The following is a 15,968-nucleotide window of genomic DNA, read 5'->3' on the forward strand; positions in this document are numbered from 1 at the left end:
ACAGGAAAAGCCTTATCAGTGCTCCGAGTGCAACAAAGCCTTCAGTCAGAAACGAGGCCTAGACGAGCACATGAGAACCCACACAGGGGAGAAGCCTTTCCAGTGTGACGTGAGTTGGGTTTCCTTTTGGTCTATTTGCGTTTAATCCAAAGATAAACCCCAAAGGGTGCAACCATACCCACGCCAACAGCAGCGGTCAGTGGGGTGGCACAGGTAGGGAGGCATTTCTCACCTGGCTTCCCAAGGCCAAGTGCCATTGCCAGCTTCAGATCGGGGAAGGGGCAAGGTGTGGGAGCTGAGGGCATTTCAGATGCAGCAGAGCCAGTTCCATGCACCTGCCACCCCACTCACCTCATGTTGCGCTCCTCATGCCTCTTTCCTCGGTAATTGGCAGCGACCCTCAGTGTTGGGAAGCCAGGTGAGCAGCTCTGCCTGTACTTTCCACCGACTGCTGCTGCACACTTACCTGTGAGTAAGTCTAACTGAATGGGACTTACTTGTGAATAAATGTATGTTCAAGAAACATTTGCATACAAGGTTCTCAGTCTTTCTCAATCTTTGATTAATTAAAGATGGAGTAGCTAGTGAAATTTCACTCAGACAAATATTATTATTATTATTATTATTATTATTATTATTATCATCATCTTTGCTTTTTGTTGCTTGCTTTGCTAAGGACATCCTAGTATGTTTACTGATTGTATGGTGTACATAGAATCACAGAGTTGGAGGGGACTAAAAGGATCATTTACCGTGTTTCTCCTAAAATAAGACACCGTCTTATATTTTTTTTGCTCAAAAAAACACAGTATGGCTTATTTTCAGGGGATGTCTTATTTTAACCATGTCGCATCGGTACGCTGCATAGCCACGCCTCCCCAGGCTGTTTTAATGGGAGGTACCACGTCACTATGGCTTATTTTCGGGGTATGGCTTATTTTTGGGGAACGGCTTATATTTCACAAATGCATAGAAATCCTGCTATGGCTTATTTTATGGCTATGTCTTATTTTAGGAGAAACAGGGTAAGCAAAGCAGGAATCTTTTGCCCACCGTGGGGCTTCAACCCACAGCCCTCATGCTCTACCGACTGAGCTATCCACATCATTTAAGAATTGTTTTTGCACCATAGCAATTCCTCTGTTTTGTTCTTTTGCGTCTGTTCTTTTGACAGTTTAGACTTGGTGGTTAACTCGTCTGGGATTATAATTTATTTTATTGCAGTTGCTGCAATACATATTAACAGGATAACCCTATGGTTATCCATTAACAAGAAACTCCATTGAGTTCTGTGGGACTTACTCCTAGGCAAAAGTATGCAAAATAAGCAACATTGTGCTGTATAGAGCTTACACCCGAGTAAAGAACAAAGTAGATGATATATGAGATACATAAATACATACGGCTTTTTAAACATTTAAATGCCAACCTAGGTAAAGGACCCCTGGACGGTTAAGTCCCGTCAAAGGCAATTATGGGGTCGTGGAGCAAATCTTGCTTTCCGGTCGAGGGAGCAGGCATTTGTCCACAGACAGCTTTCCAGGTCATCATTACTAAACCGCTTCTGGTGCAACGGAACGCAGTTTACCTTCCCGCCACAGCGGTACCAACCTTGAGGCCTCCTAGTTCAACCTGGCACGCTAACCCTTTCATCCCACACTAAGGTTCTGTTCAAAATTGCCACCCCGGAAGCTGGTATTCCCACTGCCACTGGAAGCTGCTATTGGTGTCTGATCTCCTTCTTGTTGACATTGCTCTTCAATTATATTTAAAAACACATCGATACCTGAAATGCAGTCATGCATTTCTCATAATGTCCAGTTTGGTCCTTTAAGTAAGTAGGACTGCAAGCTTTAGTTTCGAAACTGCTTGCGATGCCTGTGTCATTTTCCCCATAGCAATTTTTCCTAATGTTAGTGTCCATAATTACATGTGTAGACTCCATGCACACATCAAGAATGTCTATTTAGGGAAATGTTTCTGAGACCACATCTTTTTTTGTTTGACCCTGTTTCCTTCTGGTTAGGGAAGTGATATCAGCTAGAGGAAATTACTGCCAAGTTTATGGCTCTTAAAATACCTAGTAAAAATGCTTGGTTTCATTAGAAAAGTTAGCATAAAAAATTAGGATAGTGGCTTTTCATTTTTGGACATTCCTTTTTTCCCTTTGAGTAATTGTCTAAAGCAGCGGTAGGCAACCTAAGGCCCGGGGGCCGGATGCGGCCCAATCGCCTTCTCAATCTGGCCCACAGATGGTCTGGGAATCAGCGTGTTTTTACATGAGTAGAATGTGTTCTTTTATTTAAAATGCATCTCTGGGTTATTTGTGGGGCATAGGAATTCGTTCATCCCCCCAAATATATATATATATATAGTCTGGCCCCCCACATGGTCTGAGGGACAGTGGACCAGCCCACCGCTGAAAAAGGTTGCTGACCCCTGGTCTAAAGGGATAAGGAATTGTTAAAGTACCATTCTCTGGAGTTTAATTCTACTAGGTTCTTAATCAAATTATGATTATCTAGCACCATAAAATATGGCACTTTTAAAAGATGCCTAAACACATAGGGGGAAGCAGTACCTGTACCAGTCTGAGAAGAAGACATTCATTTTTTCTCTGTAATAAATTCCATTTGTGTTAATATGAGTTTTATCTAGAATTTTGGCTAGAAAGGATATGTGCCTGCATGCCAGTTTTATTCAAGATCCTGCCTAGATCATTTGATTACATGCTTTCTTGACAAGGATTTCATGCTCAGATGAGCAAGGAGAACTTAGAACAGGGACAGACTGCATACTCTCAAGCATTTCATAGGCATGCTTTTGTGTACTGCTGACATCTCCACTTTCACATTGTGGCTGAAATCCTATGCACAACTGGCTGGGAATAAATCTCATTGAACACAATGGGACTTACTTCTGAGTGAATATGCATAGTATTGCACCGTAAGGATCATGGCCAGTGCATCATTTACTCACCTACTATTACACATTACTGCTGAAGTATCTTCTCCATCTACTGTATAGTGCAATCATTTATCTTTCAACAGCTTGCTATCCACAGGACATACCCTGTCCTCAATATGGACCTCACAAACTAAAGTATTTCTGTACTTGCATGCTCACCAGTGAAAGCATATATCTTCTCAACCCACAGAATCATATGAGTTGGAAAAGGCCTCAAAGTCATCTAGATCAACCCTTTGCAGATGCATGAAATCTGCTGTTAAGGCATTTCTGATAGTTGACCATCAGCCTCTGTCACTAAAGGAGAGTTCCCCAGCTTCCTAGGCAGGCTGATCCAGCTCATACCGTTAAATAGCTTGTAACTTCAAAAAGTGCTTCCTAACTTTAGTTGAAATCCCCTTTCTTGTCATTTGGACCAGTGCTCTTCAACTTTGAGTCCCCACATGTTGTTGGACTACAACTCACTTCATCCTTGACCATTGGCTAAGTTGTTTGGGGATGATGTGAGCTGTAGACTAGCAACATCTGGAGACCCAAGGTTGAACAATGCTGATTTGGACCTACTACTTTGGATCACATGCCAACACACTGACCACTGGCTTTTGGCCAAGACACTGGGTGACCTCACAGACAAGCAGCTCAAGCCTAGGGTGATCAAATTTGCTCCATCTGCTAAGTGTCAACCAAATATTTGAAGATGGTTATCAGGTGACCGAATATTTGAAGATGGTTATTGGGTGGCGCTGTGGGTTAAACCACAGAGCCTAGGGCTTGCTGATCAGAAGGTCGGCGGTTTGAATCCCCGTGATGGGGTGAGCGCCCGTTGCTCGGTCCCAGCTCCTGCCCACCTAGCAGTTTGAAAGCACATCAAAGTGCAAGTAGATAAATACTTCCCGGCGGGAAGGTAAACGGCATTTCCGTGCACTGCTCTGGTTCGGCAGAAGCGGCTTAGTCATGCTGGCCACACGTCCCGGGAGCTGTATGCCGGCGCCCTCGGCCTATAGAGCGAGATGAGCGCCACAACTCCCAGAGTCATCTGCAACTGGACCTAATGGTCAGGCGTCCCTTTACCTATCAGGTGACCTCTTAATTGTCTCTTCTCCATGCATGGCATACATACCTCCTTCAACTTTTCCTCATAGTCTCCAGGTCCCTCACCATCTTTGTTGCCATTCTCTGGACATGTTCTCATTCCACATTCAGATATTTAGCTCTTAGAGGCCCAGTGAGATTATTATTAACTTTTTTTTCTATTTCCACTGATTTGTAAGAGAATCTGAAAGGTTCACTGAACTCTAGCAACTAGCATAATTCTGTGAGAAACAGACACCATGGGTAACACGAGGCGTTTCTGTTGTTAATATTAATTCAGCAATTAGCATTGAGAAATGCCTTTAGTGACAAAGATTTAAATGAGCTCAGGTTTCGCTTATTGCAGTAAAACACTTTTATGTGCCTCAGGAGAATTCTGCAGTAACAAAGCACCGAGACTCCAGTGCATTAGGAAAAAGATCCTTTTAAAATGTAAATATTCCTTTCCTTCCATAATTAGAATTAAATGTAGGGGCAATTCTTTCCCACTCTGCTTTTCTCCATTCTCATCCAAATGCAGTGTGTGGAGACTGTGTGTGCTTTGTTTTTTTTGTTTTGTCCCCGCCCCTTTTTTTCATACTAGCTTCTATAATGTCTACCCAGATTTAAAAATTGGTTGCGTTCAGAATAATGCAAAACCATGATTTGGAAAGCCTAACCAGGCGTTGGCATTATGTTTGAACCAAAGCTGATTTGCAAACCACAGCCTGAATTCATCATGGACAAACCACTGCTAGGGCCATTGCTGTGCCTAAAAAGGTTGTTGCACCATGCAGATGGTACTGAATTTATGAATAGATCATAGCTGAAACAGAGGAACACCAAAGTTTACTCAAACACATTCAAATTAATGAACCTTGTTGTTGTTCAGTCGTTCAGTCGTGTCCGACTCTTCGTGACCCCATGGACCAGAGCACGCCAGGCACGCCTATCCTTCACTGCCTCTCGCAGTTTGGCCAAACTCATGTTAGTAGCTTCGAGAACACTGTCCAACCATCTCATCCTCTGTCGTCCCCTTCTCCTTGTGCCCTCCATCTTTCCCAACATCAGGGTCTTTTCTAGGGAGTCTTCTCTTCTCATGAGGTGGCCAAAGTACTGGAGCCTCAACTTCAGGATCTGTCCTTCTAGTGAGCACTCACCTTCTAGTGAACCTTAGGTAGCCATATTTGTTAATTTTCAGTGGGTCTGCTCTGAGTATGACTGATTTTGAATACAACCCTAGGCCTGGAAGCTCAATTCATGGTCTGGATTCTGAACTATGGTCTGCAAAGATCATGATTTGGCATGATGGCTCACTTGAACTATTGCAACATTTTTGCCCTGTGCACACTTACCTACAAATAAAAGCCATTGAACTCAGCAGGACTTCGCTCTGTGCAAGCCTGTATAAGATTGCACGGTCAAAACAGCAGTAGCAAGAAAAGTGTCCTGTGTGTGTATAATCCTAATGTTAGCTGGAATATTGTACGGTATGTTTAAATGTAATATGTTTTATGATCATGGATTTTGTGACTTCAGATTGCACAACTCGTTGAACATTTGTGTGTTCGAACAGGATAAATTTATGAATTGCAGGTTTTTATTAGAGTATTTGAAAAGCAGATCATAAAAAATCACCAACAAAATGCATAATAAAAGTTTGCAGGGGTATGGGTGAAGATCTCATTGAAATTTCAATAGCTGTTCCATATTTTGTTTGGTTTGCAAGAAGTTTTCAAAATCCTGAACATTACCACTGTTGTATTTAACAGTCTGTAACAGTTGACACCTGATGGATAGTTTTTCATAAATTTTTTACTCAGAGTAGACCAACTGAAATTAACAGACCTAACTTGGTCATGTTCATTAATTTCAGTGAGACTACTCTGAGTAAAACTTTGTTCAATACTGCTCAGTTTTTTTTAATTTAAAAAACCTGGTATAAAAATAGGTTTGTTCCAATAAAAGTTGTGTGTATGACTGAGCAAATAGTAGCTTTTTGCTTGAAAATATTTGATTCTTAAAGGACTCAACACACATAGGCTTCATTTAGAGTGCTTTAAGAATCAAAATGTGCGCCAGCCCCTTTGGTAATATAACAGACCTTGCACTGCCCACAGGGATGCCACTGAAAAAGGCATCCCTGTGATGAATTTTCTGCTTGCACCAGCTGCTGTAGCATACAACATGCCTTAGAGGCAGGATAATCTATTACTGCCACACATGGAACATTTCCACATCTTGGCATAGCTGCCAAGAATGTCCTGTGGGCCATGTAGATATGATAGCAGCAATCTATGAGGTAAGCTATTCTAGGTATTACTTAGTGATAGGTGTTTTAGTAGAATTCACCCAGGGTTGCTGTTTTTGGTGACATCACCACGTTGTGTATGTGTGCTCCATCTCTCCATTGAGGTGCCTCTGTATCCTTCTTCCACCACATTTTTAAACATGCTTCTTGGACAGAAGACCCCATAGGGCATTTAAAAAATATACTTTCTGCTCCTCTTCCCCTTCTAATGTGGGTGTAGACAGTGGCGTAGCAAGGGAGGGGCGATAGGGGCGGGGCACCCTGGGTTCCAGGGGAGGGAGGTGACACTCGGCGGCCCCTCCTGCCACTCCCCGCTGCCTGGCACCCTGTCCGTGCTGCTCCACGGATGGCCGGGACAGCCCCACGAGCCGCTGCTCACCCGGTGGCTCCCCCGGCCGCCACAGGAGCAGCAGCGCCGGGCCAGATGCACTGCGCATGCCCGGAAATTCTGGGCATGTGCAGTGCATCCGAGTCAGTGCCATTGCTCCCGCAGTGACTGAGCGAACTGCTGAGCGAGCAGCAGCTTGTGGGGCTGCCCCATCCGTAAAGCATCACAGACGGGGCAGCCCCATGACCCGCTGCCCACTCAGCAGGTCGCCCGGTCGCAGCAGTGCCAGGCTGGATGGACTGCGCATGTGCAGCATTCCCACGCATGCGCAGCCCATCCAATGTGCATTGCGACGTCATGGCGCATGCATCACGGCGCCCTGCCCCCAGGGGGGTGCCTCTGCGTGCCACCCTGGGTGGCCAAGAGGCTTCCTCCACGCCTGTGTGTAGAGCCAGCGTGGTGTAGTGCTTAAGACCGGTGGACTCATAATCTGGGGAACCAGGTTCGCGTCTCCACTCCTCCACAAGCAGCTGCTGGGTGACCTTGGGCTAGTCACACTTCTCTGCAGTCTCTCAGCCTCGCTCACCTCACAAAGTGTTTGTTGTGGGGGAGGAAGGGATAGAAGATTGTTAGCCACTTTGAGACTCCTTAAGGGGAGTGAAAGGTGGGATATCAAGTCCAAACTCCCCCTCCTCCTCCTCTTCTTCTCCTTCTCCATGCTACAGGGAGACAGGGCTGGCCCACCCATGAGGCAAGGTGAAGCAACAACTTCAGGCAGCGAGATCCACAGGGGCAACAGATCCAGCCCCCAAGGAATGCATTGCCTGCTGCTGCCACTGTGGTAGCAGCAACAGCTATGACATGCTCCTTGGAGACTGGATCTCACATCTCCTTGGCACCCCTCAACCTCTAGAGCGGCCTCTTGGGGAGTAGGAGGCCCTGCTGGTCTCCCCCCACCCTTGTGTCTAATGTAGATCTTTATCCTGCCCCCGTGTTCCTGATGTAGATGTACACTTAACCCTTCTTCCCTGGTGGCCATGGGGAACTGTTTGCTTCAGGCAACAAAATGTCTTGGGCCAGCCCTAGGCAGAGCCATTGCACTAGCTTCCTGGCAGGTGGGTTGCTTACTTAGAGAGAAGAGACGGCAGGGAGGTCAAACTTTGATTTTGCTGTTGCATTTACACTGCTGCCTTGCCCCCTCCTTCCTGAGAAGCAATAGCAGCCTATCTACCAGGAATGTAGTATGGCAGCTCTGCTCCACCCAATGAGCCACTTCTAAGAATGACATATTTCAAAACTGGGGGAAGCCGACACACTTGGCAGAAAGCTAGAACCCTTTCCCTTCACAAAAAGATTTTTGCATAGGGAGGATGATCATTCAAACATATGATCCTCAACTTGCTGTCTGAACTGGTACAGCACAAGGAAAGGCTGTGCCATGTGATATTTCTGAACGTTCAATTCAACTCTTGAGTGTACATTTCTCATACTGAGATCCTTCCTTGTTCTGTCCAGCTTTTAGCATACATATACTTAAACTGCCCGTTTAAATTCTCACACTAAACATTTAAACCCATTTAACATTAAATTAGCTACATTAAATTCTTTCTCAGCATGTTTCAAAAGCCTTTTCTTTCAGCTTTTGATGCTAGATTCTATAATCTAGTACAGCATCTTAGCTAATAAAAAACTACTTTCAAACTTCAGTTTTTCAGAATGTCACAGAAAAGTTGTATTTTGCATGACTCACCTTTCCTATTTGAGGCAACCCATCTTACGATTTCCTTCATGCATTCCAGCTATCACTTTGCAAACTCTTTGTACTGTTTCTTGGTTTTGTTTTAACCTTGGCAGTGCACACTTCTTTATTTATTTGCAGGCTTTTGAAATGTTACAGTTATAGCATATCAAGGAGAATTTACTGCTCAGCGAGGGATAGGTATTAAGTGTGCATCTGTAAGCAGTTTATTCTTCTCATTTTGCAAAGATAATGTGCCATTGTTAAACTGTCATCACTTGTATGATTGAGACTCATTAAGAACTACTTACTGGTAGCAGAATTTGACACAGCACATCTGCTGAAGATGATATTCCTAGAATTTATTTCCAGGAAGATGAACAATGTGTCTATGATGCTGCATAAGCATATACATTCTTGCAAATGTGGTCATCGGTAGTACTTACTGGATTAATTTGTTTATTTGTAGCATCTACATCTGCTAGAGATTTCATGATATTGGTAAAAGAGGCATTTTTTAGTTGCCATTTAAGTGTGCAAAAGTCACAGTCAGTATTTAATCAGTGTGGTCCAGTGGTCCACATGATTCCATTTGACCATGTTATAATAACATAGGGAAGGCAGAGATTGCAGGCCCTTCAACATGTCCCAGGTGAAAATGGGGAACCATAGTAAGGATCACTGACTGAGCCTATTATCACACAGTGCTGAAGGCTCTAGTCACCCAGCTGTATTTGTTTACTCTGAAATTGCCTGCCCTTCACTGATTTAGAACCCAAGACAGTGTTTGTTCTTTTTGTTTAACTTGTGTTTTGTTTTAATTATATCTTTATCAGCAGTTCAAAATACAGTACAGCTGCTGCAGTCTGTAAAACGGCTGGCTGCGCGCTGCATGCTGCCTTAGCGTTCATGCACATCTATTTACATGCCTGTACATTAATGGCAAGCTGCATCCACACAAACATCCCACATACACACTTAAGAGAATTACGTTATGTCACACTACCAACATTTGTACAAGAGGCCACTGAAAGGCAAAAATAGGATCCAATATAAAAAAGGAACTGATTTTGCTAAAGTGTATGGGACCATAAAGTCTACTGCATGCTATAAATCAGGGTTGGGAACATCTGTACCTCCAGATGTTGTGGGCCTCTAACTGCTATTAGCTGGTAAGGCGAAGGATCACAAATGATGGGAGCTGTAGTCTAGCAACACCTGGAGAGCCACAAGTTCCACACCCATGTATGGCCTGCATTGCAGGCAACTGGACTGGGTGACCATTGAGTCCCAATTCCATGATTCTATGGTGATCACCCTCATTTCCATAGAGACGATTCACAGGGCACTGGATCCTCCATCTCCTTGCCGTCATTAAAACTAGTTTGTTCCAAGCAGAGCTACCAAATTCATAGTTGAAAGTATGAATTTACCTGAAAGTCTTAAGTCTTGATGTTTTTGCTGCAAAAGACTAATATGGCTACTGCCATTTGCATGGCAGAAGGAGCTGCAATAGTGCCTTGCCTTCTCTGGCCCTTTGCAGTAGTGTGTTAGGAAATAGAGGATTTGTCTCGTTGCTTGTTCTTCCCCAGCCCTTGACACCTATTAAAGAGAGAAAGCCCTAGCCATTTTGAAAATTCCGGTCTGGTACCAGGGAATACTTGGGTCTGTGGTTGCTTAATTTAATGGTGCACTGTAGAGGTTGCACACAACGGCTTTTCCTAGATGTGGGTTATGATCTTCTGATTGCATTGCACTTATCCTTAGGTCTTCTGATAACTGGGAATGCATTAAGCCTCTATATTCAAACTCGTAATGTACTAAAATAGGCCTGTTTAGAGCAGAACTGACCATTGGACAGTCATTGAACATAGTGAGGAAAGAATAAGAGTTTCTGGGACAAATTCCTTTTAGGGCAAATACTCTTTTTTTCCAGTGTTTAAATAGCACTCCTTAAAATTATACCTGTAAATGATGCTGATCCAGCATTCTTATTCCTTGACAGAAATATGATGGTACTTTTTCCAAAGGGTTAGGGAAAGCAGTTCATTAATCATTGGTCTTACAGAGAAAGACTCAGCAGTCAGGATGCGTTGTATGTTTTCTCATTCAGTATGTCATTGTATTGTTTTTGCTTGCACAATGAATAATACTAGATATCCTTGGGAAGATAGAACACTGCTTAACTCCCCAGTAGGGAGACACTGTTCAAACATCAGCCTCACCTGAGTTTTACTTCTCATGCAGTTCAATAATAATAATAATAATAATAATAATAATATTTATTATTTGTACCCCGCCCATCTGGCTGGATTTCCCCAGCCACTCTGGGCGGCTTCCAACAGAAATCAAATACAAAAATATCAAACATTAAAAACTTCCCTAAAAAGGGCTGCCTTCAGGTTTTTTCTGAATGTCAGGTAGTTGTTTATTTCCCTGACCTGTGATGGGAGGGCGTTCCACAGGGCGGGCGCCACTACCGAGAAGGCCCTCTGCCTGGTTCCCTGTAGTTTTGCTTCTCGCAGTGAGGGAACCGACAGAAGGCCCTCGGCGCTGGATCTCAGTGTCCGGGCTGAATGATGGGGGTGGAGACGCTCCTTCAGGTATACAGGACCGAGGCCGTTTAGGGCTTTAAAGGTCAGCACCAACACTTTGAATTGTGCTCGGAAACGTACTGGGAGCCAATGCAGATCTCTCAGGACCGGTGTTATGTGGTCCCGGCGGCCACTCCCAGTCACCAGTCTAGCTGCCGCATTTTGGATTAATTGCAGTTTCCGGGTCACCTTCAAAGGTAGCCCCACATAGAGCGCATTGCAGTAGTCCAAGCGGGAGATAACCAGAGCAAGCACCACCTTGGTGAGACAGTCCGCGGGCAGGTAGGGTCTCAGCCTGCGTACCAGGTGGAGCTGGTAGACAGCTGCCCTGGATACAGAATTAACCTGCGCTTCCATGGACAGCTGTGAGTCCAAAATGACTCCCAGGCTGCGCACCTGGTCCTTCAGGGGCACAGTTACCCCATTCAGGACCAGGGAATCCTCCACACCTGCCCTCCTCCTGTCCCCCAAAAACAGTACTTCTGTCTTGTCAGGATTCAACCTCAATCTGTTAGCCGCCATCCATCCTCCAACCGCCTCCAGGCACTCACACAGGACCTTCACGGCCTTCACTGGTTCTGATTTGAAAGAGAGGTAGAGCTGGGTATCATCTGCATACTGATGAACACCCAGCCCAAACCCCCTGATGATCTCTCCCAGCGGCTTCATATAGATATTAAAAAGCATGGGGGAGAGGACAGAACCCTGAGGCACCCCACAAGTGAGAGCCCAGGGGTCTGAACACTCATCCCCCACCACCACTTTCTGAACACGGCCCAGGAGGAAGGAGCGGAACCACTGTATAACAGTGCCTCCAGCTCCCAACCCCTCTAGCCGGTCTAGAAGGATGTTATGGTCGATGGTGTCAAAGGCCGCTGAGAGATCCAGCAGAACTAGGAAACAGCTCTCACCTTTGTCCCTAGCCCGCCGGAGATCATCGACCAGCGCGACCAAGGCGGTTTCAGTCCCATGGTGAGGCCTGAATCATAAGCACAAGTAGTTATATTATTGTTAAATTAAATTAAACCCTTAGACCAGAAAATTACTTTGGGAGGGAGCAGGAAGTACAGATATTGCTACCAACTGACCAGAAAAATAACAGCCTAGCCTTGTTCTCTCTCTTTATCAGAGGTTTGAGATACAGAAATCAGCAGCATGGAGGTAAATATGACCATCTGCTTATGCTGAAGATCAAATACTTTTCAAAGGACAACTTCAGGGCCAGTTCAAATGTTGTCAAGCCTAGTGGAAGTGACTTCCACTTCCTGTTCTTCATACTTCCCTTAGTGAACACAGATGAGCAATTTACCAGGTTCTTAAGTGTTTCAGTAGAGACAGTAGAGACAACTATGGCTGGCTTGGTCTTATTCTGTGGCTGCTATTGGTCCACCCCTGGTTACTGGCTTGTGGAGTGATGATTTTTCATCCATGCATTGCTGTACTAGTTTTATCACTACCTGCTGGTTTTTTGTCTGGGAAATCTTTTTTTGTGTCTTAAAACTTGGTTCATCTTGATAATAGTGCTGTTTCAAAGAAGCCAATAAAACATTTCCCCCTCTCTTTGGAGTTTGCTTCTCTTAGGGAAAAACACCTGGCTTCTTAAAAGGAATATTCTGCAGCATGTGAAAGCTACCTTTACAGAAAGCTGCAGCTAGGATCCAATTCTGATTCAGGTAGGAGAGAGTCAAGTGAACCAGGGACAAATGGGAAGGTCAGCACCAGATCAGGCTAACAATGGCAAGATAGTCAGGCTGATGGTCACATACCAGACTGGGCAAGTGAGATAATCTTTTTGCAACAAAGTTTTATATTCGGTGACATGTCTCCATTGACTTATGAAGTCAGCCGTCCATCTTCAGGCTGACAGTACATAGTTCTACGGCTTAGTGGGCAACCTTGACATCAAGGCCAAGTCAGGCTGGTTGACTGAGTGACCTAAGGTAACAGGATAACAGGTAGAGGCCCTGGTTTGTGAACAACACCTTCCCAGTGCCTTATACTTACTGTTATCATTTTACAGATGGGGAGTTGAAGATGAGAGATAGTCACTTGCTTAACGTTAGAGAGGATAAGCAGCAAAATAGTGAAGGAGTGGTTACCTTCTTTATATCCAAATTGTGTGATCTCATAAAGCCACACAGCCTTGCTGTGTTCTCCAGGAAAAAAGGAGGCAGCTCTGCAGTGGTGCAATCCAGAGATATAGCTAAAGCCTTCTTATATGATTAGATAAAAGATTTCTAAAGTTACCAGCATTTCTCTGGTTCAGAATTGGTGGATGTTACCCTATTGTTTAATCTGGGTTGTGCATAATGTTGGGTGCCCAAATGTGTACTTATGAAATATTCTTCTGAATCATCAACAATCCACTGGTTTCCTTTTTGTCTTTTTATCATTGCTTTAGGTTTGTGACTTGTCGTTCAGTCTGAAGAAAATGCTGATCCGGCACAAACTGACTCACAATCCCAATCGCCCCATGGCGGAATGCCAGCTATGCCACAAAAAGTTTACAAGAAACGACTACCTCAAAGTACACATGGAAAATGTCCATGGAGAAACTGACAGCTAATTTTGGCTTGCACGAAACAGTGTCTAGTGTTTCCTTTGTAGGAGTATAAACTCCAGACTTCTCACCTGATTAGTGAACACAAGACACACACACAAAACTCTAATGTGTTCACATAATCACTTTTTTCATGGTGTCTTGTATTTCTGTTCAGACAAAAAAAAGAGGTACCCTAAATTACATGAGGCTAGAATCAATATAAGTTTACATACTGCGGGTGGATTTATAAGAACATTTTAGAAGGGCAAATTGTCACCCAAATCCATTGCCATTCTGTTATAGGTAAGAGTTCTTTCTGAATGTGCTATCATGTGGTGAAGTAGATAGTTAACTAAAACTGCAATCCAAAGCGCACTTACTGGGTGTAAATTCCAGTCTGCTTACTTCTGAGTAGACATGCTTAGCTTTGCACTGCACAGGGTGTAAATGTTTTGTTGCCAGGATATGGGGAAATAGTTGGTTTCTCTAAGGAAACAATCTGTGAGTTGCTGCCCTCTGAAATAATAGTATAAACTCACTGTATCTCATTCCTCAGACATTCTCACAGTCTAGTTTGAAATTTTACATTTTGAGGATGGTGCTTTGAATTACCTTAATCCACCTCATAATTACACATGATTAGGTTCCATAGAAAGCATTGGGCCTCAGCAAATGTCACCCTGGGACAATAAAGTAAGTACCCTGTACTGCTAACTGAGATATTGCTAAGCCTGTGCAGCACTTTATTACGCTTTAGTAATATTATAATAGTGGCTAGATTTTTATTAACCCAGTAAATTGACTTCAATTCTGTTAACCAGCATGGCTCTTGCAAGCAAAGTTTATTCTGATTTATAAACGTTTTGATTAAATTCAGAACTGATATTGAAATACAGTACTAGAATATTTTTCAAGTGCCACTGTGCTGTGGAGAATGAGATATGGGGACATGCTGTCTCAACTGCTTCAGCATGGTTTATTACTTTGGGTTGCTAGTGTGGAAGGCAAATCAAAAGCAAGCAATGTGAGTAATTTTTGTTGAAATGCTACGTTAGCACTAATGCAATATTTGTAAATGCCAGTGCCAGAGGAAACAAAATCTCAGAATGGTATTCAACATCTGATTAAGTCTAGGAACATGTAATTAAATTGCTAGGATGAATTTTTACCCCATGGAATTCTGCACAGTTTATGCAATTGCAGCTTGTGCAATGAATCTGTCATTCATATTCATTTTTTTATATTCTTATTATAAAGACCAAGACTGGGGTATGAATAATTTGCTAACTACATAACTTTTTCAGCAAGTAGTTTGTCATAATTATTAATGGAAAGCCTGTAAATTCTCTTACTTGGATAAGCCAGTTAATGTTCAAGGAAGCAAATAATGCACCAAGGTGTCATCTTCGTAGGAAACAAAAGGTTTTTTAAAATAAATTTGGTTCTAGGTTGATATTCTTTCAACAGTTTTGTCTACACTACAGCATCCTCTTTGGAGTTAGCTGCTTGTACACCAACCAATAGGCTACAAAAGATTTTTGAGCTGTCACAGACACAATCAGGAGGTATTTTTGTGTCCCTTCTGTAAGTGATATAGACTACTGTAAGGTAGGTCAGACATATTTTACAAGTTGCTGCTTCTGTGTAGATGTAATTTGAGATTCATTGTTCTGTCAAGTCTAGTTTGAGATCTTCATAAACGAACTTTCAGCTGTCAATTGTACTGACAGGCACACATGGGATTTCTAGTTTAAAAGGCTTATAGTAACTGACTTTATTGAATCATGTCATTTGTATTTAGCAGCTATCACTCACTCAAGCATATGGCTGTGTCAAGAATAGCCCAATCAGTTTTGCTAGTGAAAAGCCATGGAGCTCCATGAAGCCTGAAGTATCAGTTCTGCGGCTGTACAATGAACACAACCAAATGGACTATTCAGACAGAAAGCCAGAGAAAGGAAGAGATTGTATGTTGTATACTGCATAAGTTGCTCTTACAGTAAAATATGTGTGTGTGTTTTGTAAACGTGGAAATAAAAATCACAAGAAACAAACACATACACACAATCAAGATGTTCCACAAAGAGTATGCATCACTAATTAAAAGTGTAATTGACAAATGCTTTAAAAAGGTTTATTTAAGAATATAAGAAAGATGCTATGCCCATTTAGTTCAGCATCATGTTCTCATACTGGTCAACCATATACTGGTGGGAAGACCACAAGCAGGACATGAGGACCATAGCAATCTTCCGACTGGTGCTCAGAGGCATGCAGCGTCTTGATACTGGAGGTAGTACAACTCGTAGACTCTGAAAGAAAAAGAACACAAAGTCCTTCAGTGGGGTTTTCTTTGATTTTTTTTCACTAAACCAATGGTAGCCAATGTGATACTCTCTAGATATTGTGGACTATAA

General features: G+C 43.2%; 1 protein-coding gene across 4 annotated transcripts in view; it reads left to right on the forward strand.

Annotated features, from left to right (window-relative positions):
• PRDM5 (PR/SET domain 5) overlaps positions 1-15,671 on the forward strand; it is an 89,905-nt gene extending 74,234 nt beyond the window's left edge. For 3 of the 4 annotated variants that reach the window (XM_033159871.1, XM_033159873.1, XM_033159872.1), the window contains exons 15-16: positions 5-109; positions 13,411-15,671. In XM_033159871.1, coding sequence (XP_033015762.1) covers positions 5-109; positions 13,411-13,575 — 270 coding nt within the window. In that variant the 3' untranslated portion in view covers positions 13,576-15,671. The remainder of the gene's footprint in view (positions 1-4; positions 110-13,410) is intronic. The other variant, XM_033159874.1, reaches the window with a different exon arrangement.
• Positions 15,672-15,968: the final 297 nt, after the last annotated feature.

The sequence above is a fragment of the Lacerta agilis genome, chromosome 9, assembly GCF_009819535.1.
Source record: "Lacerta agilis isolate rLacAgi1 chromosome 9, rLacAgi1.pri, whole genome shotgun sequence".
Taxonomy (NCBI): domain Eukaryota; kingdom Metazoa; phylum Chordata; class Lepidosauria; order Squamata; family Lacertidae; genus Lacerta; species Lacerta agilis.